At 42.9% G+C, this 27657-nt stretch overlaps 1 protein-coding gene across 1 annotated transcript in view; it reads right to left on the bottom strand.

The window, feature by feature from the left end:
- Nucleotides 1-27657, bottom strand: part of LOC118422781 (serine-protein kinase ATM-like) — a 63265-nt gene that overhangs the window by 34863 nt on the left and 745 nt on the right. The window contains exons 2-25 of the mRNA XM_035830536.1: nt 27155-27296; nt 26185-26325; nt 25232-25352; nt 24476-24640; nt 23993-24158; nt 23424-23586; nt 22117-22359; nt 17258-17418; nt 15527-15620; nt 15141-15222; nt 13370-13559; nt 12614-12814; nt 12027-12104; nt 11528-11747; nt 10685-10810; nt 9913-10026; nt 9277-9372; nt 8612-8822; nt 7339-7520; nt 6778-6813; nt 6239-6321; nt 2028-2168; nt 1576-1651; nt 923-1068 (exon numbers count right to left, since the gene is read on the bottom strand). Coding sequence (XP_035686429.1) covers nt 923-1068; nt 1576-1651; nt 2028-2168; nt 6239-6321; nt 6778-6813; nt 7339-7520; nt 8612-8822; nt 9277-9372; nt 9913-10026; nt 10685-10810; nt 11528-11747; nt 12027-12104; nt 12614-12814; nt 13370-13559; nt 15141-15222; nt 15527-15620; nt 17258-17418; nt 22117-22359; nt 23424-23586; nt 23993-24158; nt 24476-24640; nt 25232-25352; nt 26185-26325; nt 27155-27229 — 3311 coding nt within the window. The 5' untranslated portion in view covers nt 27230-27296. The remainder of the gene's footprint in view (nt 1-922; nt 1069-1575; nt 1652-2027; nt 2169-6238; nt 6322-6777; nt 6814-7338; nt 7521-8611; nt 8823-9276; nt 9373-9912; nt 10027-10684; nt 10811-11527; nt 11748-12026; nt 12105-12613; nt 12815-13369; nt 13560-15140; nt 15223-15526; nt 15621-17257; nt 17419-22116; nt 22360-23423; nt 23587-23992; nt 24159-24475; nt 24641-25231; nt 25353-26184; nt 26326-27154; nt 27297-27657) is intronic.

Below are 27657 nucleotides of genomic sequence, written 5' to 3'. Positions count from 1 at the left end.
ATGAAGGCAGCTGAGCAACTGCCTAAACTGAGAAAAAAATAAGGTTGAGTATTTAAGAAAATCATGCTGAATCTCAAGAATAGTTTTTGGTGAATGACATTACAACACAGATGTTCATATTCAGAACCACGTTTTTCAAGAGCTGACATTTTGAGGACTGCCTGTCATCTTCTTCAGGGCAAACGTGACTAGTTTACTCTACAGATAGATGTCTTTGCTGCAGTGTAAATGAACGAGTCATCCTTGCCATGAAAATGATAACAGATTGTCATCGAAACGTCAGCTCTTGACATAGACAGAATAGACAGTACAGAGTTAATACTGTCCCATGGTGCATTTAAATTGCTCTTTTCTGTCAGCAGGTATGCAAGCACAAGTTGTTTGTTTGTACATAATTGGACTGGTATGTTTGATCGATGCAAAGTGCCGCAAGCTCACTCATTCATGATTTGACAACCATGTGGTTGTCAAGAAAGAACACATGCTGAATTGTTTTAGCAACCTGGTCAAACTACTAACAGATGCTGTGGACTTGTTTCCGCATGCATTAAATATAGCATGAAAGTTCATCTGTGTTGGTAGAATACATTATAGAGAATTGCGTAGAGGTCCTAGACTCAGAACAGGATTTCTTCGCACGAGGAGTGAAGGAGGCTTTGCACATCAGAGCTCATCGTCACACACTCAACAGAGACGGGGGGCCACATAGACTTTCTGATATTTATGACCCCCTCCTGCAAAAGTGGTATCTTCCTGACGTCACTGCTGGAGAGAGAAAGGGTCATTCTGTGAACAAGGCCGACGGAGATCGACCGAAAATTTAGGGGTAAGTCCCTACATTATCTTAGTGCTGGAAAGAAAGTTTAGCAATTCTCTATAATGCATTAAATATAATTAACAAACAAGAAAAAGTCCACCTAACTGTAAGCATGCCGTTGCCATCCTGATGCAGATGTGGTGACTCTTGTCCCTCAGCAGCTGCGGAAACAGCTGACTCAGCGGGCACGGCACGTCGTTCCTCCGCTCGTCACGCAGGGTCAGGGTGGACCAATCACTGCAGGGGTCAACCTAGCGGAGAGGTCAAAGATTATTTGTTGATGCAAAGAAGTGAGAATTTTTTTCTGGCTGAAACTGTGGTCCAGGTAGTTTGGTTTTGATGACTCAAGAAGTATATTTTCTTAAGTCTGCATAGTTTGCATAGGGCCTTGGGCCTGCTTAGATTGAAGCTTTGCAAAGACACTGAGAAAACCAAGAATAGATAGAACAGAAATATTATATTTTAGACTAAGCAAACACCTGATGATGAGTTGATCACAATGTTCTCACTTCAGTTACACATCAATTCATAGCTTTTGGCTAATACCTCTTAGTCATTGATGTAAGACAGCAGATGCTAGCTGTAGCCTGTGCTTACACATCTCTTGCTATCTGGGGATAATGACCCCCTTCGCTAGGAGGTGGCAACTGTCAGGATGGCCACTGAGAGCATGGTTTTGTCAGCCTAATGCTATCTAAAACATCTGACTGTTTACACAATCTAGTTGCTTGAGTAACTGTTATCTTGCATAGTCTCACCTTTATCAGTGCTTCCATACACTCCATAATAGCCATCCTTACTGGGCCTGTGTACTGTCCTTCAGTCTGTAGAATCCTGCAACATCAGGCATCCGTGAAAATAGGAAAAAAACTAATTATTGTTCTTCCCTTGAATGAAGAAATCCACAATGAAACAACAAGCTTGTTTGCCTAATGCAAAGGCAAAAACCAAAAGATTAGTTAACATTTCAAATCATAATTAGATCTGCTAATTTGAACTAAGTAATGTAATCTAATCTGCTGATAACCTGGAAGGCACCAGTTGTAGAATAGACCCAAATGTATACAAAAATGGCAAATGCTCATATAAGAGTTGTGATATTTGAACAATGCCTGCAGTGCCACACGGGAAGAAATGTGGACCCCTTATAATTATAAATTAAATTCTAGCTAAAAGTCTGATTAGAAAGAAGTGTGATATTTGAACTTACCACACAGCCCTGAGCAGAGTACATGCCCCTTCCCTGGTCGCTGCATCATCACAGTCCTGTAGTCTGGGTATCAGGCAAGTCAGGAGGGGCAGTACTCGGGAACACACAGTCTGGTCATGCCGGTAGTGAGACACTGTCTTACTGTAGAGACAACAAAAGAACACAAAATCTTACAGTTTATAACAGTCTATTAACCTGGGCATCAAAACACTGCAGTTTATAAAAGATAGGACGTTAAATGGAGGTCCCGTGTCAGGGGAGAGCCATACCCCGGGCACGTAAAAGAACCTGCCACATGTGCGAGGTGCGATGTAGCGGATCAAACCATTCTGGCCAAAATGCGGTAGGGAATTTGCAGAGCAGCCTCGTAACCCCTGTTTTGCCTATTGAGCCAGTGAAGTCAAGCTTGCCTAAGCTTGATGTTTCTAACTTAGGCACTGCGCGAAAACACAGATTTCCGCTTTGCAAACCCGTGTACACATGCAAGTAAATTCAGAGTGTCCACGGGTTCCCACGAGTGCCCACTGTGCGAACGTGACGTGCCCCCACATGGGGCACCTGTGCAAATCCGAGTAAACGGACCACTCGCGTGTCCATAACGTGCCCTTCCTGTGGAAATCCGTGGGCACTAGCTGTGCCACCTTAGTAAACTTGTGCGTACGCGTGGAAACTATCGACGTATGCTTTTGTGTGCGAATGACTGATGCATTATTTAGCGGCTAATTATCACCTAATTATCTCCCCGGGCCTCCACTGCGCCGTAATTACGCCCTTTGTCATTAAAAGCAGCGTCATTTTTACTGCACCGGGCTTTCCCAGCCCAAAAATTTACCCTCCCAGATTTTCCCTTCCCCTGTATATAGTATGTTTGCTTTTATTCTTTCTGAATGGTGAATTATCTTTCGTTGTTTTTCGTTTTATTTTTTGAGAGTCGACCGCTCCTGACGCATTCCTTCATATGTACTTAGTGCTGTCGCCCCTTTAGCTTCCAAAGGTTCGTCGGTCCACCATCCTGTTGTTTTGGGGTTGTTATCCGCAGCCATTCAAGGACGTTATAAACGCTGTCCTTGCTCCACTGTGCAGTCACTCCAAGTTTGATGACAGAAAATTCCTGTAGGTCTCTTGAATTCAGCATTCCTGCTCTGTACATTATGATGCCTAACTCTAAGTGTCCTCAGTTAGACAAGCAGTTGCTAGTCATGATCAGGAGCATATGAAATCACATAGTCGCTGCAGAATTCCAAGCGTGGATGTGCAATTTCGTAACAGTGGTATACAATCCATCATAAAGCATGTAGGGCCTCCACGGAACCAAAGGAACTCCAAATCATCCAAGCCGACTGGACAGAAACTTGTGTACCACGTAGAGCTAACAGTCAGGGGCGCGTCTGGCGATCCGAGCGGCGGGGATCACCCCACCCCACCCACAGAGAGCCCGCCCGACTCTCGGTAGACTGGGTAATAGCCAGGAGGACAGTTGTTGCTCTAAAAGTAGAACTTGGTCCCAGTGGAATTCAATTCGATGGTGAGATAATGTCGGGTCTTGACGTAGAATCATTCCCAAGCTCTCAATGAGTTTACCTGCGCTGTTTGTCGTGCGATCAAATACTTAGCTATCGGCCGGTCGGAGCAGCGTGAAAGCACTCTGAATGAGAAGAATTGAAATGACAACCGTCACAGGTTTGAAAATTGGGACACGTGAGTTGATTGGTCCTCATTTCCAAACACCCACCTCATGTGTAAAATACGATTGGCTACTTCGGATGGGTATTTGAATACAGACACAATAGCTCATTGTACATACTAGTTGTGTGTATGTCACAAAGGAGTTTGTACATGATGCCATGCGTTGTACAAGTATTCTTAGTTCACTAAAGGAAGCTTGAGCTTTTCTTGTGTATCCTTGTTTTATCAAATAGACTTTCCCGGCATTAGAAAACCAGTCAACATTGAAAATCGCGAACCAGCCACGCGCGTCGGGATACCATGTTTTCAAAACAAAACAATGAAATGTGTATTGGGGGAGGGGTGCTTGTGGAAGTCCAGTAGTTAACCTTCTTGCTTTTTACTTTGCTTACTTGCCTTTAAGTTTAATGGTCGGTATTGCCCACTTGTAACAGACATTTGCTGAGTTCAGTAGTATTCAACAGGCGGGTCAAACTTCCGCCTCTCAATATTCAACCAAAAACCAAGCCAGGCAGACAATCTCCATAATACCGATATAAACCAAAAATTACACCATGAAAGTGACTTATACAAATATTGAAGTTCTCCACAACCTAATTATCTTTGTAAAAGTTTGAATCGATTTTTTTTCGACAAACAAGGAGTCAGTATAATGCAGATCCAACATGGTGTCGGAATGCGGCGTTGATATACTAGTACTGTATAAACAAAGCCGACAGACAAAGAACAACACTTTCAAGAATCTATGCATTGATAGGCGCCGCACTCCAGGTTAAAGCCTAGATGACAATCAACTCAAGTAATGTTGCATAGAAAACAATTCATATGAATAGTTACAGAAATCGGGCACACTCCGTTGAAATTGAATATGTTGTTTCAGACTTCAGTAGTGACTTTAATCTTACACGCGATCTGTATATAGAGGTAAAATAGTTTGTTTAGTTTCGTGTATACGGCACGATGTGTTGCAAATCCTATTTTGCGTACTGTTGGCGTCGGTTGCATTTTTTATTTTCCCACAAGTACAAACCGAAATGTGGCGAAGGTCTGAGGTATTTTTACTCGGCAATTCTCATAACTAAATTATCAGACACTTCTCAGCTCTCCATTGTTAACGATAATTCTTCAACACGAGAAGTGTGCAACAGTGGGGCACGTGGACTCTTCGCGTGCCCTATTGTGCGCACAGGTTTTCAAGGTTGGGGCACGCGGGAACAGGCACCCCGTGGAAACCCGTGCCCACGGCGAGGACACGTCAGGTTTCACCATCGTGCACGATGTTGGGAACTCGTGGAAATCTGTCTTTTCGCGCAGTGAGGGAGAAGAGATGCTGCTACAGTTATCGCTATAGGTCGCTCTTGATCTTCATGACGGTAACATCAGGCCCTACGAACCTGATTTAAAAAAAAAAAAAAAAATGCAGTTCATATCAGTCTGTTAGCCTGGGTATCAGGCAGGTTAGGAGGGGCAGAACTAGGGAACACACAGTCTGGTCATGCCGGTAGTGGGACACTGTCTTACTGTAGAGACAACAACAAAACACTGCAGTTTATAACAGTCTATTAGCCTGGGTATCAGGCAGGTTAGGAGGGGCAGAACTAGGGAACACACAGTCTGGTCATGCCGGTAGTGGGACACTGTCTTACTGTAGAGACAACAACAAAACACTGCAGTTTATAACAGTCTATTAGCCTGGGTATCAGGCAGGTTAGGAGGGGCAGAACTAGGGAACACACAGTCTGGTCATGCCGGTAGTGGGACACTGTCTTACTGTAGAGAAAACAATAGAACATTGCAGGTTATGACAGTCTATTAGCTTTCTATAAGAGCAGTCAGAAGTGGAGCACATTGTTACAGACAGCATGGTCATGCCGGTAGTGGGACACTGTCTTACTGAGGAGACAACAACAAAACATTGCAGGTTATAACAGTCTATCAACTTTATATAAGAGCAGTCAGAAGTGGAGCACACTGTTACAGACAGTCTGGTCATGCCGAAAGTGGGACACTGTCTTACTGTAGAGACAACAACGGAACAAAACTCTGTAGTTTATAACAGTCGGTTAGCCTGGGTATCAGGGAAGTCAGGAGAGGAAGTACTCTTGAGAACACACAGTCTGGTCATGCCGGGAGTGGGACACTATATAGTCTTACTGTAGAGACAACAACATATTGAAGTTTATAACAGTCTCTAAGTCTGGTTATCAGAGTATTCAATGGGGGGTACCCTATTACAAATCTTACAGTCATTCTGATAGACTAGGTAAATATACTATGTGCACAAGCAATACATTCAAGCCTGTTCCTAGGTATACAAGTCAGCTACATGTATCTTACAGTGCAAAATGTTTAGATAAAGTCTGAGTTGTTAAGGAAATGTTCTACAGAAATATTGTTACCAAACTGGAAAAATTAATCAACTTTGGGTATACAGGGCTCCACTGCAAAGCAGTGAAAATCACTGAGTGGACTACCCTGGGTAAAAATGACAGAAATAAATAAATAAATAAAAAATTAAACTTCACCTGATGGTTTGTATCAGTTTTTTCACATCCTCGTCATACAGAGGCACGTCTGGTCCACACAGAGTCTCACCAACTTGTAGAAACTGGAATCACAAGATTAAAAATCAAAGAGCTTGCAGGAAAGACAGTTGAGTTCAAGTATGCATCTGGCTAAAACTATCGAGCTTGGTTTTATCTACCATATTCATCTTAATAATATTTTCTATTTGCTGCTGTTTTGTTTTACCAGGGTAGCTCTCTTAGTGACCGCGCACTGCTTTTCAGAGAGGCCCTGGGTAGTACATACACACAAACAGTACTACAATATATACAGACAAAAACAGCAAAGAAGAGTAACAATATCATTATCCATAACCATAGTCCTGATCCATGCCAGATTGTGAGGTTTGGAAGTCAGATGTCAAACCAAAATGTCTTGCACAGCGTTTTTAAAGATTGTAAACAAGATGCGGGTCTTACATCCACTGCGAGTTCCTCCTACCCCCCTACAACTCTATAACACGGTGCTCTTACTTGGTAACATGACAAAAGAGACTCACCAATTGAAGATGAACAGCTTTTAACTTGTCATAGTCCTGCAATATGTGGGGAGACATTAGACCTTTCACTTCTGTATCTGTATCTGTATCTATATAGCCAGTATAACCGCCCTTTGGCGTAACACTCCAGCTTTGCAGGCAAGCGGCGCGGCAAATAAGTTGAAAAAGAAATTGTCCGCACAAGTTGCATGATTTGATGATGTCATTTTGTAAAACATTTAAGATGAAAATTAATGCATGATTGTATTCTTAAGTAATGCCATTGAGTGAAAGCTCTTCTTGCCCTTTATTTTGTCAAAATAGTTTAAAGAACTTTTGCTCTTAAAAGTGTTTCTTTCGTTGTTTGGTTGAGCATTAATCTATTCATGATACAATAGAATCTGCCTGCTGGCAACAGGAATAAGCTTAAGTACACTCTTACACATAACAGATATGTATAGCCTATAACCTATATGTCTTTATAGGACTTTAAATTATGTGAATTGTACCTCTTTTATATTTTGTCTGGCGCTTACCTCTTCATGAGCTAACAAATGTTCAAACAAACAAACAAACACAAACCTCATTGCAGAACTCCTGGATGAGTTTTTCCTTGATGAGATCAGGGTCGGCAGCCCCGCCCAAGTTCACGTCCCCAGAGTTCCCCAGAGCTGCGACGCACCAGGCACACACCACCTGCACAGCCTGCACTCTCAGTCTGTGGGCCTCCGTCAGTGACTCAGGGTCCAACAGGCTGGTAGTGCCTGTCGAGTGGAAGTAAAATAAAGCATGTCAAACTCTTAAGCAGCAGACGCACCATGCACACACCGTCCGCACAGCCTGCACTCTCAGTCTGTGGGCCTCCGTCAGGGACTCACGGTCCAACAGGCTGGTAGTGCCTGTCAAATGGAAGTTTGGTTTGGTTTGGTTGTACAGATCTCCAATAGTGACTGATATGTGACTATTCTTCCTGGAGTCCGGGTGATTTGTAGAGAATCACCCATTCTAGACGGAAGGATTTTGCACCATCGCACACCGCACCATCGCATGTGTGGGGCTTCTTTAACGTGCCTAGGGTATGGCTCTCCCAGACACGGGACCTCCATAAAGTAAAGTAAAGCATGTAAAAACTTCAAGCAGAACCACTCACACCAGGAAAGACTCTCTTCAAACAAAGAAGCTCCCTCTTAGTTTAACGTCCTATCTGAGGGTCTGCCCTCACTGAAGCTAGGTACTCATTTCCACCTGAGTGAAGTGAGGAAATTTGTAGAGACTGTAGATGTTTGACAGTAAGTCTAGGTTTCGGCAAGAGCTTCTCCTATAATTCAGGGCTCGAAATACTTTTTTCTGCATACCCGCAATGGTGCAGGTAACAGTGAAAATTACCTGCACCTGACAAATTTTACCTGCACCACTCTGAATTTAGAATGGATCATACTAAAATTGTTGAGGAACCATTGCTATTTCATTTCTTGTAATATTGATAGATGGTAACATGTACAGTCAATGCAGTTATATTATAACCTAATGACAATCCAAATACACCTACATTATAGGACATTTATATATAAAACCCAGTACATGGACCAGCGCAGGTTAGGTGCAGGTAGACACCAGAAATACATGTACCTGCACAGCTCCAATTTTACCTGCACTAACGTGCATATGCAGGTGGTATTTCTAGCCTTGGATATCTATACATATATCAGTCAATTTGATTAGATGTAGAATGCAAATACTAGCTGAAATACTATATAATGCACTTCTACATTTTATGCCCAGGAAGATTATCTGCTTATAAATCTTGTATGTTAGCTAATGGACTTGATAAAGTATCCAAAGTATCAAAGCAAACCTGTTGAAGTTGATTCTCCATTGCTCTGCGGCTCCTGTTGACTTGGTGGGGAGTCATCAAAATCTTCAAAGCTGCCCATTACTCGACTTTTGCCGTTTCCATGGGAACTGTCGAAGTTGTCAAACTCGTCAAAGTCGTCAGAATCCTCATCAAAAGCTGTGGTAATTGACGGCCGAGCAGATGATGAACTGCAGCTTTTAACAAATGAGATCTGAAAAAAATTTTGTTTGTTTCACAAAAGCCCATAACCGGTAAACCTATAGGTGTAACATATCAGCTTTAAACTGTAGTATAGGTTAGTCTGTGTAACACAAAGTCTGCTGTTTGGAGCTGTAACTGACCACTTACCATTAGGAGGATGGCTGGATGTTGGGTGGGCAGCTATAAGCAAGATTTAATCAGACTATAGGCGTGGACTGTCAGATTTGATCTACTCACACCTGTTGTGAACTTAACTGTTTTTGGTAATTGCAGTGTAATTTTTAATGTGCTTGAGGAGTGTCTCTCTCTTCAAACATGAGATGTCATACAGTCCCATCTGCAAGGAAGGTACTCATTTTAACCTGTGCCAAGTGAGAAAGTAGGTGATAAATGCCTTGCAAAAGAGCACTACATAGGTGGAATGATAGGGATTCAATCTCAGAACCTTAAGATGTGGCACTCACCTTGCCTAAGGCCATGTCAATGAGCAGGTCTATCAGCCTGTTGGGCACCACAGCTCTCAGCATGGCTCTGCGCAGCTGGCCAACTTCTTTTGATTCCTGTAAAACATCAATGTTGAAATGAAACTGACTGACAATGACAGAGATGGCAAGATATGTAGATCTGTATTACATTTATGTCAAAATGTCAAGAGTTTCCATTGAAAAGAGACCAAAAGAAGCTATGCATAACTGCAAATATCAAAATGTCATGACTTCCTACAATGTAGAGTTGAACCTACTACCACCTTAATATATGGACCAGATGGCCACATTTTGATGATCCTTAGACAATTTTTCCCACTGACATGAACATCTATAGTGAAACATGTCTATGAAAATCCATGAGAAATGGTCACACACAGTACTACAAACATTAAAGACAACAGAGCAATTCTAAATGTGTTGTCTAATTTATGAGTGAGTCTAAACTGGCCATCCATCTTTATCTCCAGGGACCAGTACACCACTAAACATGGACATGGAAACTGTCAGACACATCACTTTTTATGAAAATCCATGAGAAATGGTCAGTTTACACAGTACGACAACAAACAGCAATGTCAAAATGTGTTGTCTGATTTATGAGTGAGTCTTCACCTTTGCTGTATCCCAGAGAAACAGTTGGTGCAAGCTGTCAATCACAGCCTGTGGCCCCTCCCCCTCCTTCTTCAGGAACTCTGACAGCTGGGTGGTGACTTGCTTCAAGGCAGTCTGGAAGCAGCAATCATGAAAATCAATACATGTATCTTGCACCCCACCCCTACCCCCCAATTCACTAGTGGCTGCTACTGTTGAGTGACTAAAGATTTTACAGATCACACAAGATTGTTTTGACATTCTGTGTGTTTTGTTCTGTTACAAATCATACTTTTAAAATTAGTATTTCAATTATGACATCAAGGGTAAGACAAATACAAGTTTGGTTCCTGTACAGTCACTCAGCAACTGCCGTCTATTGGAAAGGGGGACGTAGTACAGTATGAAATCTATTGTCATCTAGGGACATTGATTGTGTTTTCACAAGTGCAGCCTGCCCATGTTGAGAGGAGCTGCAAACCATACAGCACTTGCTGCAAAACTGTAAACTTGGTCCCATCTGCTCAGACAGTGACCTAAGAGAGGCCAATGAGGCAGCCCGCCGCTGGATATGGAGTTACAGCGACAAGATATGATGATGATGATGATTGTTCATACAAAAATCTGACACATTGCAGATTACAATTACTGCTTACAAATACAGATTACTGCTTCATAACAAATCAACAGAAATGAAAATAATTGCTGTTGGTTGTTTGCAAGGCAGAAAATGTCAGCAATTTCAAACTTATAAGTTAAATTCATAGTAAATATGTAAGCTGGAAGAACCTACCTTTGTGTCTTGGTACAGAGTAGACCCAGCAACATCCTGTGGTTTCCACACTCCCCTGGCCACCAGGAAACACATCACCTTCATCAACAAGGTGCAGTGTTCTACCAGCTTCTCTGTATCTGTGGGCTGTAAAAACAATGACAGTCATCTTTCGATGTCACTGGAAATTCTGATGAATGATTATATCAGGGACATGGGAGGTATTTTTATACCAGGGGCAGTGATGGCACTTTCAGTACCAGGGGCAGGGTTTATAGGACCAGGGATAGGGATTGTGTTTTCACTACAAGGAACTGGGATAGTATTGTCAGTACAAGAATAGGGATGGTGTTTTTAATACCTGGGACAGGGATGGTATTTTTTAGTATCATGGACAGGGTTTTCAGTACCAGGGACAGACATAGGATTTTCAGTAGCAACAAAAGGGTTGGTATTTTCAGTCCCAGGGACAGTGTTTTAGTATTAGGGACATGGATGTTTTTTTTCAATACCAGAGACTGGGATGATGTTTTAGTAGTAGCGACATTGATGGTGTTTCAATACAAGGGACTGGGATGGTATTTCCAGCGACAGGGATTGTGTTTTTCGTACCTGGGACAGTGACAATGTTTTCAGTACCAGGGACAGGGATGGTGTTGTCAGTATTAGGAACAGTGATGATTCAGTCAGCCAGCTCAATGTAAAATTATTGCCATTGGGTTGGCCACAGTTCTGTTGCATAAGCAAACCTCTGGTGTAATCATCAAGTTAAGGATAAAAGTATATAAAATACCAGTAGGGTTATATGTACAAGTACAGTGATGTGTTGTGTTGTGTTGTTAAAAGAGGCCAGTTCACAAGTACCTTGACATCTGTCACCTTCTGGAGCTGTTTGGACATTCTTGTGAGATGTGCCAACAGAGACTCCAAAACTGATGGTAAGGAGCTACAGCTGCCCACGGGTTCAACCATCTTGCATCCTTGTAGGGGTGTTTCTTGGAGGGGAAGGACGAAGGAGGATTTCAGGTAGAGGGTGGCCATGTCTTGTAGCTGCTGAGTCAGGCTGTCTTTGGTCGGTGATTTCCTACAGAAAAATATCAAACTGCTGACTCCTATCATAATTGTAAGACAGAAAGTTTTTCCTAATCAAGGGTTAAAGCCACACTTTGGCTGTATGTCAGGTTTCAGTTTTCAGGTTTCAAATCCAAGCGTAGTCCGTAGAGTTTGCAAGAACAAGACAATTTACTGGTAAGCATTGCTATCCCCCTTGAATTTCCCATTAGGCGACCCTCTTGAATTTACTGTTAAGTGTTGCCAGGCGTCATGTCAAGTATACAATTGAGATGAAGAAAAAAATTTTCACCATTGCAGTGATACAACCGTCCTGTGGTCCCGCATGACCAGAGCACCCAGTACCTGGGCAAAGGTGCCAGTCTCAGGGCTGAAACACAAACAGCCATCAGTAAATACTCCATGCTTCGGGCTTACATATTAGTTCTTACTTGGGCTGGGTACCGGTACAGAAAATTCAGGGACAGGTACAGTCCAGGTCCAGAGGATAAGGTCCAGGTCCGGACCTGAACCTGGACCTGATTGTTTGTGAAAACTTGAGAATGGGCAATACTCAAAACAATGGTCCATTTTGCTACAAAGAAATCTGTTTGGTGGAGTGTCCCTATCTTCATGTAAACAATGCTAACTGCCTCTGTTAATTTAGACTATAGACACTTGGTAAAAATGGCTATGATGCAATTTTCCTCTACTTCGCTCATTGTTTTCAGAGAATAGGAATGACACTAAGGAAAACATGAAGAAAAACAGAAAACCATGAGGGGTGGAGAAAACTGTTTGTCAGATCTTCTGTGGTGCCTCAATAGTAAAAAAGTTAGACTAAGGGATAGAGAAGATGAGATGAGAAAAAATTAATATCTAACAAAACTTTTCAGCCACCTGGTGAACTGTTTTTGACTGTTGCTGGTCATTCCATCCACATCCTCTGCATCTTCAGTTGGTAAGAGCCACTGGAGCAGTTCATGTCTAAGTGGATAGGGGGCATTGTCGCTTGGTCGCTCCATGGGCAGGTTGGCAGGTGTGAAGCTCTCAGGAAGAGGCTGGCAGCTAAGGAAAACAGCCAGGAATTCTACTGCTGCCCTACATAGGAACAAATAGATAAATATAGATTTTAATGATAGGTTTTAAGCAGATGCACAAAGAAAATGGGGTATAAAGTCAGATTCCCGTTTTTAGCTACTAACTTTCCTATCCTTGACACCACAAGTCCACATGGGTAGCCCAAGAGAATATGCTGTACACATGTATGTGTGTGTATAACGCTAGTTCCCCTTTATCTGTTGGGTAACCTATATCCCTTGTTTTTAAAAACAGGGCCTTTGGGGATATCACGTTGACAGACGTTAGTTTCAAATTGATGTGCCTAAATACCTTGTGCTTGAAAGCAACTGATATAGGTTACCCATCGGATAAAGGTGAACTAGAGTTACATGTATGTCTCTGTATATGCAACAAAAAAAAGATATGTCAAGGTAGAGACCCCAATGTAAGACTTGTATAGTCGGTGATTCTACGGGCAGAAATCCCGATCGGAGTTTCTGTCGACAGACACTCTGATCGAGATCTGTAAAGGCAGAATCGCCGATCCTACTCTAAAATATGTATAGAGAAAAACCTATTGCTGAACAGACTTACTTGGATGGTGTTGAAGCACACAGCAGTCTCCAGACCTCCCTGTCTGGCTGGACCAGCTTTTCCTGCACCAGACACCCCAGCAGGGAGAAGGCCTGGTCCTCGGCATGGTGCAGGCTCACAGCCTTCATGGTACAGGTCCACACGGAGCTCCACAGGGGGCCACACACCTGGGCTAGGTCCTCATCCTCACCTGTAACAACAGGTGTGACAACAGGTGTAACAACAGGTATGACAACAGGTATGACAACAGGTGTGACAGCAGGTGTGACAGCAGGTGTGACAACAGGTCACACCTGGACATGGTCCTCATCCTCACCTGTAACAACAGGTGTGACAGCAGGTGTCACAATAGTTGTGACAACAGGTGTAACAACAGGTGTAACAACAGGTGTGACAGCAGGTGTAACAACAGGTGTGACAGCAGGTGTGACAACAGGTGTGACAACAGTTGTGACAACAGGTGTCACAACAGGTGTCACAACAGGTGTGACAGCAGGTGTGACTACAGGTGTGACAACAGGTCACACCTGGGCCAGGTCCTCATCCTCACCTGTAACAACAGGTGCAACAACAGGTGTGACAACAGGTGTGACAGCAGGTGTGACTACAGGTGTGACAACAGGGCACACCTGGGCCAGGTCCTCATCCTCACCTGTGGTAACATGAGTAATAACGGGTGTTGACATCTTGAGGTTAACTGCCATGATCCACTCTCCTACACAGACACATCCAATGGAGCCAGCAAACCGCCTCTTGTCTGAACGCTGCTATCTCAACCGTCAGTTCCTGACTGCCCTGCTTATAAATATTTATGAGCTTACCCTTACACATGCAAGATCCCTTATGAAAACTGAAAGGCCTATTCTCTGATTGACTGACAGCTGGTTTTTGGCAATGCTCACAGGAACTGATGGTGACGGTTGAGATAGCAGAGTACAGACAAGAGGCAGCTTGCTGGCGCCATTGGATGTCTCTGTAGAGGAGAATGCCATGATCAGGTATTCCTTGTTTTCTTTACTCTCATAAATTTCTTTACCTCTCATAAATTTCTTATTCTAGGTCTTGATGACTTGCTAAGACTAAGACCCACCCGTGTCTGCTGACACTTTGGACAGCAAGTAGTCTCCATTCAGGACAGTTTTGGGCAAGGTTTTCAGCTTCCTTCAGGCTAATCCCCAGTTGCTCTGTAGTATATGCCTCCACATTAGTTTTGGCCTTCTCCCGCTTTCTTTTCCTTCTATCAGGGTGCCAGTGTAGAAATGACAACAGGCCCTTGCGCAAGCAGGCAGATGGCATTTGGGTTGTTAGAACACCTGTTTGAACGGGCGCTTAAACCCATTCCTCAATTCGTTCATGTGCAGGGACCAATCATCGCCCTCTTCCAAAATTTTGACGATTCTTAACGTTAACATGGTCAAGGTTCCCAGACAGAACAGCAGAGAAGCTACTGTATATTGTATGATACATGTCAGAGTGAGAAGCGACTGTATACGCCGGAGCAAACTACTGTAAGTGCAGAAATGTTCGCAGTGGATTAATGTTTGCAGTTTTCGCGGTGTCCACTTGACCGCTAAGTTAAAACCACCGCAGACATTTTTCTATTATGGTATTATACTGCAGGCTATGGTGTTACCGCGAACTTAAAACCACCGCGAAAAGTCCTTTTTCCTGCTACCGCGGAAGTAAATCCCCGCGAACTTAAATGCATTTACAGTACTTTCCGAATAGTACTCAGGCTACTTTTTTTTATAGACATCATAAACAGACAAACCTCTGTGGTACTGGTGGCTGGGAACCAGGGCCTCCAGACAGGACAGGATGTGGGAGGAGACATCACCTTTCTTACACTCCACCTACAGGTACCAACAGCAAACAGTTATCAATAAGTCCATTCCTAAATAGAAATATTTCATTTTCAAAACTCTTTTCTTACACTCAAATCTGTAGTCTGTGTAACACAAACTCCGCTATCCGGAGCTTGTAGCCTCCTCCCCGCAGATGGGCGCGGCAATGTAGGACGGGCCTAAGAAGTGCGATTAAATCAGGCTATCAAATCTGAACTACAAACAGAAAACCCTACTGAAAAAGATAAAACTATTTTCAATATTCAAGAATAAGAAGTTGGAAAGAAAGCTGATACGTCTTGGTAAAAGATACCTGTGCATTGTTGAGTGCAGCCAGCAGTGGCACCACCTGATCAGCAGGGACACTTCTGGGATACTTCTGGAGCAGACTGGTTAACACCTGTAGCCTGCAAGACGAGTTAGGAATGGCATCACTATCACAGTTAGGGCTGGGTATCGGTACAGAGTACCGGTACAAAACCGGTTTTTATTATTGGACCGGTCCAGAAAAACCGGACCTGAAAAAATTAGGTAGACCGAATGTTGGACCGATTAGAAAATTAGCAGATTATTTTATCAGGCATTCACACGTTTTGGCACTTGCAGGTGGAAGAAAATAACAAGAGTGAAGTAGCGTTGAGTTTATAGTAATTCCTACCAAGTTTTACAGCCAATCGTACAGGTGCAGAATAGCGTTGTAGGATTTTAAAACGTCAGTTTAAGTCTAATACTACACCGAACAGATTTCTTTGTAGTGAAATGGACCATTGGTATGAGTCATACTGCATCAGGTCCAGGTTCAGGTCCGGACCTGGACCTGATCCTTTGGACCTGAACCGGACCTGGACCTGAATTTTCTGTACCAGTACCCAGCCCTAATCACAGTCCTGTTTATAACTGTGTCTTGTCTTATGCGGTTTTCTACTTGTGAGATTGCGTGGTGCAGTGGCAGCGTGTATGGCTCGGGGCTGAGAGGTCTCAAGTTCGAATCCTGCTGTGTCACTGATCTTGTGCCCTTGGGAAAGGCACTTAACACGACTTTTCTCACTTTACTCAGATGAAAATGAGTATGGCCATCCCTCTGATAGGACATTAGATGGAGGTTCCGTGTTTGGGGAGAGCCACACCCCATCCACGTTAAGGAACCCGCCGCACTTATCGAAAAGAGTAGGGATCCTTCCCAGTATGAGTGAATAAAACCTACAGACTTGTCTCCGGGTTGACAAGGTGATAACTAAAGGTGATAGTCACCTGTTATGTCAATCCTTCCACAAACGTGGTAAATCTAAATAAAAATTAATTTTAGAAAATGACAATCAATATCATCAAATCACATGACATGAAAGCTCAAAGACAAGATCTGCTGGGTTAAAAAAAGAGGTTATCTCGAAAAGCTCCCTAGGTACGTAAAAAAGGAATCACTCAAGCAACTGGATGTGATTTTGGAAACGGTCACAGATGTTTTAGATAGCATCCACTATCTTTAGTCAGTGACACTGAGGAAATCTGGTTGAAGAGCAGGTTTTATACCCCACCCAGAAATTGATATGCAATGGAGAAAATGACAAATTTTGGATAGTCCAACAGGAAACAAAAGTAAGACTGTCCAACAGAACCAGCAGCCATGCTTCGTCAAGACATGTCTGTTGGACTATTCATGTGCTTTTTGGCATATCTTATTACCTGGATGTCTAACCTTAGTCGACATGCTCCCCAAGTCGCAAACGTTGTTGTGCGAAATTGCTTAAATGTTCCGTCTAAACAAAGTTATTCATATCCATGTAACGATAGTTCACCTTTATCCGTTGGGTAACCTATATCCATTGCTTTTAAAAACAGGGTAATTTGGGATATCACGTTGACAAATGTTGGTTTAAAATTTCAATATTTTTTTATAAATTTTAGTACATTGCAGTTAAAACTACAGTTAAAACACATTGCAGTTAAAACACGTCGACTTGATGTGCCTAAATACACTGTTTTGAAAAACAACGGGTATAGGTTTCCCCGCGAATAAGTGTAATAATCTCCATCATTTCCTTACCATGGGATGAGTCCTGGTCCTCTCATCTCCTTGAGTACGTCCACCACCATGGACCAGCCCACCTCAAGCCGACGCCTCTTCGCCGGGGGACCCCGCCCGACCTTCTGAGTACTCAAGGTCATCTGGGTCACCTCTATCGCTGGCTGCTGGTCCAAAAATAGCTGAGGAGAAACAATCAGTGAGTTAGGTTTGATAACGGGTCAACAATAGTCAAATAAAATTCAAGATCTACAACTGGATCCGATAAACAAGAAAGCTTCTGAAAAAAGCTGGCCGGTGTGTATTTTGGAAAAAGCCTGGATGTTAAACAAAATCACATGTAAAAAGAGTTTTTAAACATCGAATTACTGAAGTGGTCTGTTTTCTATTAAAAAAACATTACATGAGATTTGTCTAACAAAGAAAAAAAAATTGTTACAAGTGGGGTTCAAACCCACGATCCACGGCTGCAAAAGCAAATCGCTATATCCACCCAGCGCGTAGACCGCTCGGCCACCTAACTCCATTGCGTAATCGTGCGTATAGAAGGGCTATAAGAAGAGTTTGGTTAAATTGACCAATCCATGCATCCATCTATGCATCCATGCAAACCAAACCGTTGAACAAACGGCTTCTCTCGCCTCTAAGCCGGTAATTATATACTTCCAGACATTTTGAGTGACATCCATTGAGGGATACTTCCAGTGACATATAATGCTGAAGAAGAAAGATGGATGTAAGTCAAGAAGTCAGGAAGTCATTTTTCTTCCTTTTTTTATCCAGTTGTAGAGATTATTTGAAAATCAGTCAGTTAATCAATAAATCAATATTTCAATCAATCAATATATCAATCAACTGCCTTTATATCCAGGTTCTTAACAATTCAATTCGTTGTTTCTACAACATGACAAAAGGATGCTGAACTGTGAAGTCAGTATGAAAAAAAGTCTGAGGGAAAGTTGCTCTACTTCCAGCCTTCTATGACAGTTACTATCTTGCTAGATCTTTACAACTTCAGGATGTTAATCTTAATGCTGTCCAAAAGATCCCAAGGGAACCACAATTTTGTTATCAACTGCACAGTGAAAAAGGGGGATTTTCTCCTAAACTTTTCTACTTTATACATTCAACAGCTTGCATCAGATCAGTCGTGTATCCATAGTTAGGGATACATACCAAATAAGTTACACAAAAGTATGAAGTCCCTGCCATTTAGCATTATTACCTTTGCTAAAAGGTCAATGTATTTGGTAGCGTTTGTATGGAAGTATGTATGTATGTACGCATCTTTGTGGATGCACAGCATTATCAACTCTTCTTGAAACATAAATTTCATGGAGGCAATGCTTGTTTTGTTGGAAATGCTTACAGCTTGTCGGTACTCCCCCCCACCCCCCAACTTTATCCGGCATCTTTGAAGTATCACAAGCAGGAGCCCAGCGGCAACAATTTCTTTCATTAAGGACGGGTTTCAACTCTTCAGCCTAATTACCTGGCTACTTGTGAAGTTGTCAAAGGGAAATAAGATCAGCATAAGATGAACCATGCCATTTAATACAATGAAAGCCTTCTCCAATAAGGTCCACAAGCTGTTACCCTGCGGCAAAAGGCTCCCTAATTAAGGACCGGTTTCAAGTCTCCAATCTCATTAACGGACACTTGTGAAAAGGTGAAAGGTTAATCAGCACACGACGCACCATGCCATTTGATACAATAAAAGCCTTCTCCAATAAGGTGCAGCTACAGTCTGCCTCCAGCCTTTTTCAGTATTGCTTCTGTGGCAGCACAAGCTGGTGCCCTCCTTCATTAAGGTTTCAGCTTTCTGACCCAAAAAAACAAGCCACTTATGTACATGTGAAACTACAGGAAGCCATACAAACTTTATTGGAGTTTCATATGCTCATTAAATACATGTAGTGACAATATTATACATCCTGTCAGTACTCTTTGAAGTACAAGAAGCTGTTGCCCTGTGGCAAAAGGCTCCCTAATCAAGGATGGGTGTCAAGTTTACATCTCATTAACGGACAGTTGTGAAAATATCAAAGGTATAAAATAACATCAGCAGATGAGGCACCATTTCATGTCATACAATCACTGCTGGCATAGCACTCGCCCAACAACATTTCTGAAAAGGCGCTGCTACATTCTGCCTCCAGCTTTCTTCTGAATTGTCTTTCATAAAGCACAAGCAGACGGCCAAGCGGGAATCATCTCTTTCTTTCAAACCCAATTACCGAGCGCTCGAGGATGATCACAACATCACGCACCATGTAACAGCTACTCTGCCCACACAGGACTATCCGACAGCCTTCTCGATAAGCTGCACTCTACGCAGTCTCCTGTCTTCTTCTGGTCTCCACAGATGTCCACTGCTCCGCGATCTCATATCTAGCTAGTCTGTCCCTCAGGCTGCAGTTGACCAGAACCAGCCCCACCATGTTCAACAACAGCTCGGTCCTTCTATTGGAGTCCAACAAGACATCAGTTCACGGGTTTGATGGGCCGTTCAAATGTCTCTTGTGGTACTTGCTGAACACAAATGTACCTTACAGCCAGGTTGAAGAAGCCTGCTCCATGTACTTAAAAGAGTTTCGAACTGGGACTGCAGTCATCTATTTGTTGATAGCAGGTTTCATCATCATCATGAATGCTGCCGTGCTCTGGGGAATCATCGGAAAACGACAACTCCACACATCTTTCTACTTCTACATGGCAAATCTCTCCTTGGCAGACTTTTTAGCAGGTATTGCCCTTCTCTGCTATTCTATGGTAGACTTGATGGGAGTGACCAGTCCATATATCAGAATGAACATTGCAACTGTAGTAATAAGTAGTCAGATTCTGTCTGCCTCAGCTCTAGCCCTCCAATCTGGGAACTCCTATGTTGGTGTAAGGCATCCCACATACTTCCACAACCATGCTGACACTGCCAACCGTAATGCAGGTGTAGCTATTGTCTCTTCATGGCTTGTTTTATCCATGCTTGGTCTTACACCCATTATGGGTTGGAACTGTCTGGATATGCCCACACAAAACTGTCCTACCTTTTACCACACTGCCTACCTTGGTCTTGTAGGTGTAACAATTGTACTCCTGGCTGCCATTTCATTGTTTACAATTGTAAGTGCATTCATTGCTCTAAAACAACACCAAAAGAACAGGTTTGGGCAGCTGGCAGGGGCCCAGCCAAGTCAAGGCAATAGTTCCACACAAAACAGGGTAGGGCAGAATCATCCTCACAGTCTGGCAAAAAATGAGGCAGAGAGAAAATACCAGAAAAGTCTGAACAAGATAAAGACAGTTCTGACCCATGTGGGGTGTGCATTTATGACCTGGCTTTTGCCTCTAGTGCTCACCCCATTATGCCACGATGGAAACTGCCTGCTTCCAACTGGAGCACGTGGGATGGTTGTGCTAATAACATTGAACTCAGCAATCAACCCGATTGTAAGTCTTGTCCGCACACCAGACTTGAGAAAGGCAGTCTGGCAAAACCTGACAGCTATCTATCGGGTACCAACTGCACTTGTCACCATGATACGGGGGAACTGGTACAATCCACAGGGTGTACAAGGTGTTCCACCAAGTGCCCAAAACATGCAGGGGGGTGCTGTACAAAACACACCGGCAGGACACAGCAATACTCCTGTCAACCAGGCATTGGCAGGGCCAGATACTGCTTCACTCCAAGTGATGAACATTGAATACATTACCACGGTGTAAATGTCCTGACTGAGCACTGATAAAGAACAGCTACACACTAAACTTCATTGTCACTAAGGAGAACAAAGGACAGAAATATGATAGGTACTGAAGTACCACTTTCATGGACAACAATGGTATGTTTATCTTACACAAATTTTGGAAGGTCTTCTGAATGGACAGAGAATCAAAAGATGTCTTGATCTGCTTTGTCAGTTTGACTCAAAATGCTGAAGTAGTGTTGTAAAATATAAAGTGTGCTTGTATATGTGACTTATTCAATAATCTTGGTACTAGATACTGCTCAGAACTTTATGTGATAAGTAGCCATTGCATACATATTGTGAAAATTGTTCTGTTTGCATTTGTCCACTGTTTCCACTTTGGATGCAAGGAAAAAAAAGCATTCCAATTGGAGTAGAGTTTGGGTTTCCTGGATTTGTGAAGGACATTGTGGATAAGTTATCAGAGAATATGCAATTTGATTATGAGCAGATCATGGAAATCCCTTTCTATTTGTTTCCTACTGTAAATACAGTTTTGTTCTTCTCAGTCATATAAAAATTTTGTGAAATAGATTTATGGAATTTTCGATAATTATCTGCCTGATGTGTCAGTCCTTTCTGAATGACTACCTAGGGCTCCATTGCTCCCATTGCCCCTTGCCCTTTGACCATACTGTACCTTTTGTGGGACCGCGTCGCACAGTGGCAGCGTGTTTGCCCCGAGACCGAGAGATCTCGGGTTCGAATCCGGCTGCCGTGTTACCAATCTTGTGCCCTTGGAAAAGGCACTTTACACAACTTTCCTCACTTTACTCGGGTGAAAATGAGTACCTAGCTTCGACTAGGGCCGTCCCTCGTATAGGACATTAAATGGAGGTCCCGCGTTTGGGAAGAGCAACACCCCAAGCACGTTAAAGAACCCACCAAATGTGCGATGGTGCGGTGTGAGTGGATCAAAAACCATTCCGGCCAAAATGGGGTAGGGAATCTCCCGAGCTGCCCTTGCCTTTTGGGTCAGTTAGTCCTCACTCATAGTGAGCAACTGGGCTGGTCTCAATCATGATGTTTCTGACCTAGGGCGAAGAGATGCTGTTACAGTTACAATGTAACCCGTAACCTTGAGTGGCCTTCAGGTCTTGTAACGTGGTGACCAGTAAAAAAATAAAATACCTGGTGAAACACATCTGCTGCCAGGTCCACGAACCCAGGGCTGAGGGCCGAGTCTTTGGTTACAGAGGTGAACCGGCTGCGACCTCCAACATGCTCAAGGTCGTTGTAGATGGCGTCGTACAGTTTCTTCAAGTGGCTCTTCCAGACGTCTTGGTCGTGTGAGTATTCTCCCTCCTGCTCCGACATGGCCCCCATGGGGTGGTGTGCGCACATTTGTATTCTGAAAAACTCTATAATCTCCTCCTGAAAAGGGGGGGGGGGCATTGGATGAATGTTTTGGATAAGGCCACAGCAAATTTATTTGTTACTTCTCAAAATAAAATTTTCAAAAGGTCTGGGCTTAAGATGGCTTAAATGTCAAAAATAAAACAGCCTGAGGCATTAAATGGCATGTTTCATACAATGAATCACTTCCTTTGATTTGTTACTGAATGTTCTGAATAAAAGGAATTGTTTTTAGACTGAAATTATGTCTATGTGGCTCTGAATGGTAATATTTACAGGTTTGTAATTATAGAAAAACCTGTATTATTTTTTCTCAGGACTTAATCTTTTTTGAAAATGAAAAAAATGGACACCTGTGAATCCCAGAAGCAATAAATGAAATTGTTGTGGCCTAAAGTGAAGATATCAGACATTGAACAGGATTAGGCTTGATAATTAAAACCCTGTCAATGAGCTATGGGAGTATTTGTTGGGTGCCAGAATTGAATGATGCAGGGTTAACAGACAGTCATGTGTTGCCTATCAATTTGCCTATAAATCTCCTTCTGAAAGGGGGGGGGGGGCATTGAAAGAACATATTGGATAAAGTTATCAGACATTGAACAAGATTAGGCCTGATACTGATAGTGAAACCCCTGTCAATGGGCTTCAGCCAAATTTGTCAGAAGGTGGCTGACAATTTTGCCTATAAGTTTGCCTGTAAATCTACCTTATCACAATCCATAAGAACTATGTATAAATGCAAGACTAAAATGTCACTTAGAGCTCACAGACTTGTGTTGTGCAACACGCGCTTTAGGAAAGTGGTGAAGAAAATCAGTACAAAACAATAAAAATCAAAACCTATGTATGTGTACTAAACAGTGGGGGGACATATGAACACTTATTTGTTTTCATTATTATTATTCATTCATTTATGTATGTATGTATTTAGCATTCCTTTATTCTCTGTATGATCAATAGAAATTTTGTGTTAATTATGCCCTCCATGCAAGCTCAACCTCCACGAAAAGCGGCCTTGAAGACCGATGGAGTATTTATCGAGTTGAAATAAAGGCACAAACAAACAAACAAACTAGTACCTTCAGTTGCACTGGTGGCCTATTGTTCCACACATACAGCAGTCCCAGGGCGGTGGCTTCCCCCAGCTTACAGATCTGACCCCTGCAGTCTGCAGACATCGTCTTACAGAACACGTTCATGGCGGAAACCAGGGGCTCCAGCACTGCCACGTTCTTCTCCTGTCTGCAAGTGTAACAGGAATGTTTGAAGTTCAATTGTAGCAAAGCTAGTTTGGTTTATGAAGAGCTATTTTTTTTTTATCGTTATTGTGTGGGCCAAATACTCTCTCTTTGCAGCCAGGGGCTGAATTGCGAGGAGCTCACAATAGGGGGGTTTAATCGCAAGGGTCTGAAGCGGCTGCCATTCGGCACTAAATCAGATCAGGTGACCTCAATACGACAGCAATTGAGTGCAGCCAAAGGACTGTGGGTATTGGACCACTCCCACCGGGAAGGGTCCCTACTCTTATCGACAATTGCAGTGAGTTCTTTAACATGCTTGAGGTAGCTCTCCTCAAACACGGGACCTCCATTTAATGTTTTATCCAAGGGACAGCCCTAAACCTAATGAAAAACATTGTAATACAAACCTGGCATTCTTCATGTACTCAGTGAAGAATCTGAAGAGGTTTTTGCCCCTGATGTTACACTGTACGGAGGCCCCCTGCATCAGTGTGTGCAGGGTACGAGCCAGGAGCGTGCGATCAAACTGGTCAGGTGGGCACAGCAGGGTTCGACAGAACAGGAGCAGCAGTTCTGGAACAAACAACACAGATTGTGGTTTACTGATAGGTTTGATCCACCCATACCAAGATGAACCCCTAACCAAAGCTTGTTGGTATAGTCTCAGTGTCTTTCCAAAGGAAGGGTGCGACACTGGGGCCCACAAGAGATTCACACCTATAACCTTAAGGCACTAAGCCAACATTAACAGTGCAATAAATGATGAAAATAAAATCAAAGGTCACCTAAAATAAATCAAAGTTCATGATTAAAGTAGAAATTGTAGTTCAAATAAATGAACAATGATGTTTCTAAGTCTAAAGCTTATAGAAGACAGAACAAAGACTGACCGCGCCACAGCTTGTGGTCGATGTCTGACCAGTACGTCCTGACCGACAAGATGTCCTTCATCAGGATGGTACAATGGTCCATCCCCAGGGCCTTTGCTGTGAAGGGGTCTTCCATTATAGTTAGGATGTGGTGGATGACTTCAACACACTTCAGTCGGGGGCCACCTTTATGTACAAGACAAGGAAACACAAGAGTGGAATCATAAGTATACCCAACACACAATGAAAGACAGAGAGCCTGAGGGAAGGTGGGAAAAAAGAAAAAGAATGAACTAGGAAGTTTGAACAACAGACAATGAAGGACAGTGAGCATGATGGAAAGTGTGAAAATAAAAAAAACTAAACCAGGAGGTTTGAAAACTGATTATGAAAGTTATCAATAAACAGCAAAACCTTCAGAAATAGCAAATTTCTCCCCCTCTGAATATTCAGAAACTGCACAGCTCCCTCTGACAAAACAAATGGAAACTGCAGTGTAGATGTGCACACACCTGACACATTGACACAGACAGACAGACAGCCAATAGGTAAGCCAAAAGCACATTGTGTATAAATTATGATACTTAACTCCAATGGAGGTGAATTAAAAAGAAAACATAGACAAATTGAAAACTTTGCACAATAATTCATAACACTAACATTAAGAAAGGTTAGACAACTTTATATAGTACATCTGTCCTAGGAATAAAATGTCAGTGATAATTTCCTGGGACGGTAAGATCTGAGATGTGAGTGGTGCGAGGTGGGAGTACTTACGTTTGTTTGCTACCCTGACGAAAAACTTGAAGAGCATGCTGGCATCCTGTTTCTTCTTGTCTCTGCTGGCCTGAGCTGAGGCAGACACTGCGGACTTGGCATTCCTTAGGCTTTCCACCTCCTGAAATGGACATTCATCTTCGTTTGTTAGTTCATTTGTTTATCAGACTTTACCATCACAATGGAATTGTGTTTGTTACAAAGCGCTGGTACGGCCCCACTTGGAATATAGTGCCACTGTCTGGGACCCACACACCAACAAAGGGATACAGGCGGTGGAGGCTGTCCAGCGCAGGGCAGCCCGAGTGACCGTCAATGACTACCGGCAGACTAGCAGCGTGACACAAATGCTCAATGACCTGCAGTGGCGTCCTCTCTCCGAAAGGAGGAGGAACGCCCGCCTCACCTTCTTTTACAAGTTAGTTAACAACAAGATTAACATAGACACACAGAACCTACTGATTCCGACCCAAGGGCGAACCCGAGGCAGCCATCAACATAAGTACAAACCAATCTTTGCAAGAACAGACACATACAAGTACTCATATTTTCCTAGAACAATTCCGGAGTGGAATTCCCTGCCTGGCGCGGTAGTAAGTGCTCCCACAGTTGAGAGCTTCCGCGCCAGGCAGAAGGGCTGCCCGCCCTAACCCGGGACCTCAGCTCCCCCCCTACTTTGCCCTTTGCGGGGTTATATGGGGGTAACCCATGATGATGATGATGATGAATTCAAAGAGGAGCCAAAACAGGTGACTGCTCACCTCTACACGTTGCATCATTTATTTACCAGCTATTCACAGAATGAACAGTATACCTATACCTATTAAACTAACTAAAATAAAGGTTGGAAAAAAACTGCAAATTTTTGGTATTTTTCAAAGCCATTCTTAAAAAATTCTGATGGCAAAAAGATGGATAATAACTGTTGCAGTTCAATATTCATGAGTCTATACCTTCTGGATGTGACCCCGAATGACCTTGAAGATGCCGTCCCAGGTCAGGCCACGCCCACTCTTCCTGCTGTCGGAGTTCTTGTCCAGCAGAGCGACCAGCGCAGGCTTGGACAGGAGCGACCGCAGCTTCTCCGCATTTTTCTGACATGGAAGAACAAAAGGCGGTCTTGTGGTTAAGGTTGCTGGCTTAGAACATAAAGGTCCTGGGTTCGAATCCCTAGCAGGCCCCAGTGTTGTGCTCCTTTAAAAGACACTTTACACCTGCTTACTTGACAGAATTAGGTGAAAGCAAGGAGCATTCATCATTGATAAAAGTTCCTTGATGCAAATGAGATTTATTGACACTTGGGTGCAAATCAAATCTTCACACCTGCTACCTCCATCACTGAAAGGAACTCAATTGCGAGCTCCCACCTGTTGATGGAAGCTCCTTTTGGGGATTACCTGGTTGCAATCTATAAACCGGTGCAATGGCCAAGTGGGTAGTGTTCGCCTTGCATTCGGTAGGTCGTGATTGGATCCCCGGCCGAGTCATACCAAAGACTCTAAAAATGGTACATGCTGCTTTCTCTGCTTAGCACTCAGCACTAATGAGGAAGAGTATGGAAGTCCCACAGACAAGTCGGAAAGCAATAAAAGGGCTATTTAGCCTCTTAGCACCAATTAGATAGCGATAAGTGGACATCAAACAAGATAACGACATCCAACATCTACTCTGTGGATTGCGTGCTGTTCCCTAGCCGGCTATAGTTCTCTGGCCGGCTTACTCCTCTATTTGTTCCATTTCTACAATTTTCCAGTGATCTGGTAGAGACTAGATGATGATGACACCAAATACAGCTTGACATGTGTGATTGTACTGTATTCGCATGTGTACATACACCAATACAAACAAAGACCCAAACACACAGACTGAAAACAACACCTTCATTTTCACAGAGGTGATGATAATAAAAGAACGTGACCCCACCTTCCTTTCTGTGACCTTGTCTGACTCCAGATGACAGCAGCAGTCCCTCAGGTCATGGGTCAGGAGGTCAGTCATGCTGGAGCATCCAACTTACAACCTCGCACACACTTTCCTCATATCAGCATAGACTGGTAGGAATTTTCTGAAAAATCAATGTTTTTAAAGGAGTTAATATCCTTTATTCAATGTGTGTATGGATTTACAAATCTCTCTCCGCAAAGACAAATGAACGAATGAAAGAATACAACTGAGACCTCAAAGTTAACATGAATCTTTACTTGAAAATATGAAATCTACATGAGATAACAGTGTGTATTGAAAATGATGGTGACAATACTGTGTGAATTTACTTTTCACCATGATTTATAACTTATACCTGCATTATGTGACTTATGTGACCGCAGTATTATTGTGTATTGCTAGGCAATAAAGGATAAATAAGTGCTAAAAGCTGTCATATGCCATCATCAAATATGCCGTCAAACAATAATATCATTTTCACT

Source organism: Branchiostoma floridae, chromosome 9 (genome assembly GCF_000003815.2).
Source record: "Branchiostoma floridae strain S238N-H82 chromosome 9, Bfl_VNyyK, whole genome shotgun sequence".
Lineage (NCBI taxonomy): Eukaryota > Metazoa > Chordata > Leptocardii > Amphioxiformes > Branchiostomatidae > Branchiostoma > Branchiostoma floridae.
This window is presented reverse-complemented; position numbering and strand designations above follow the sequence as displayed.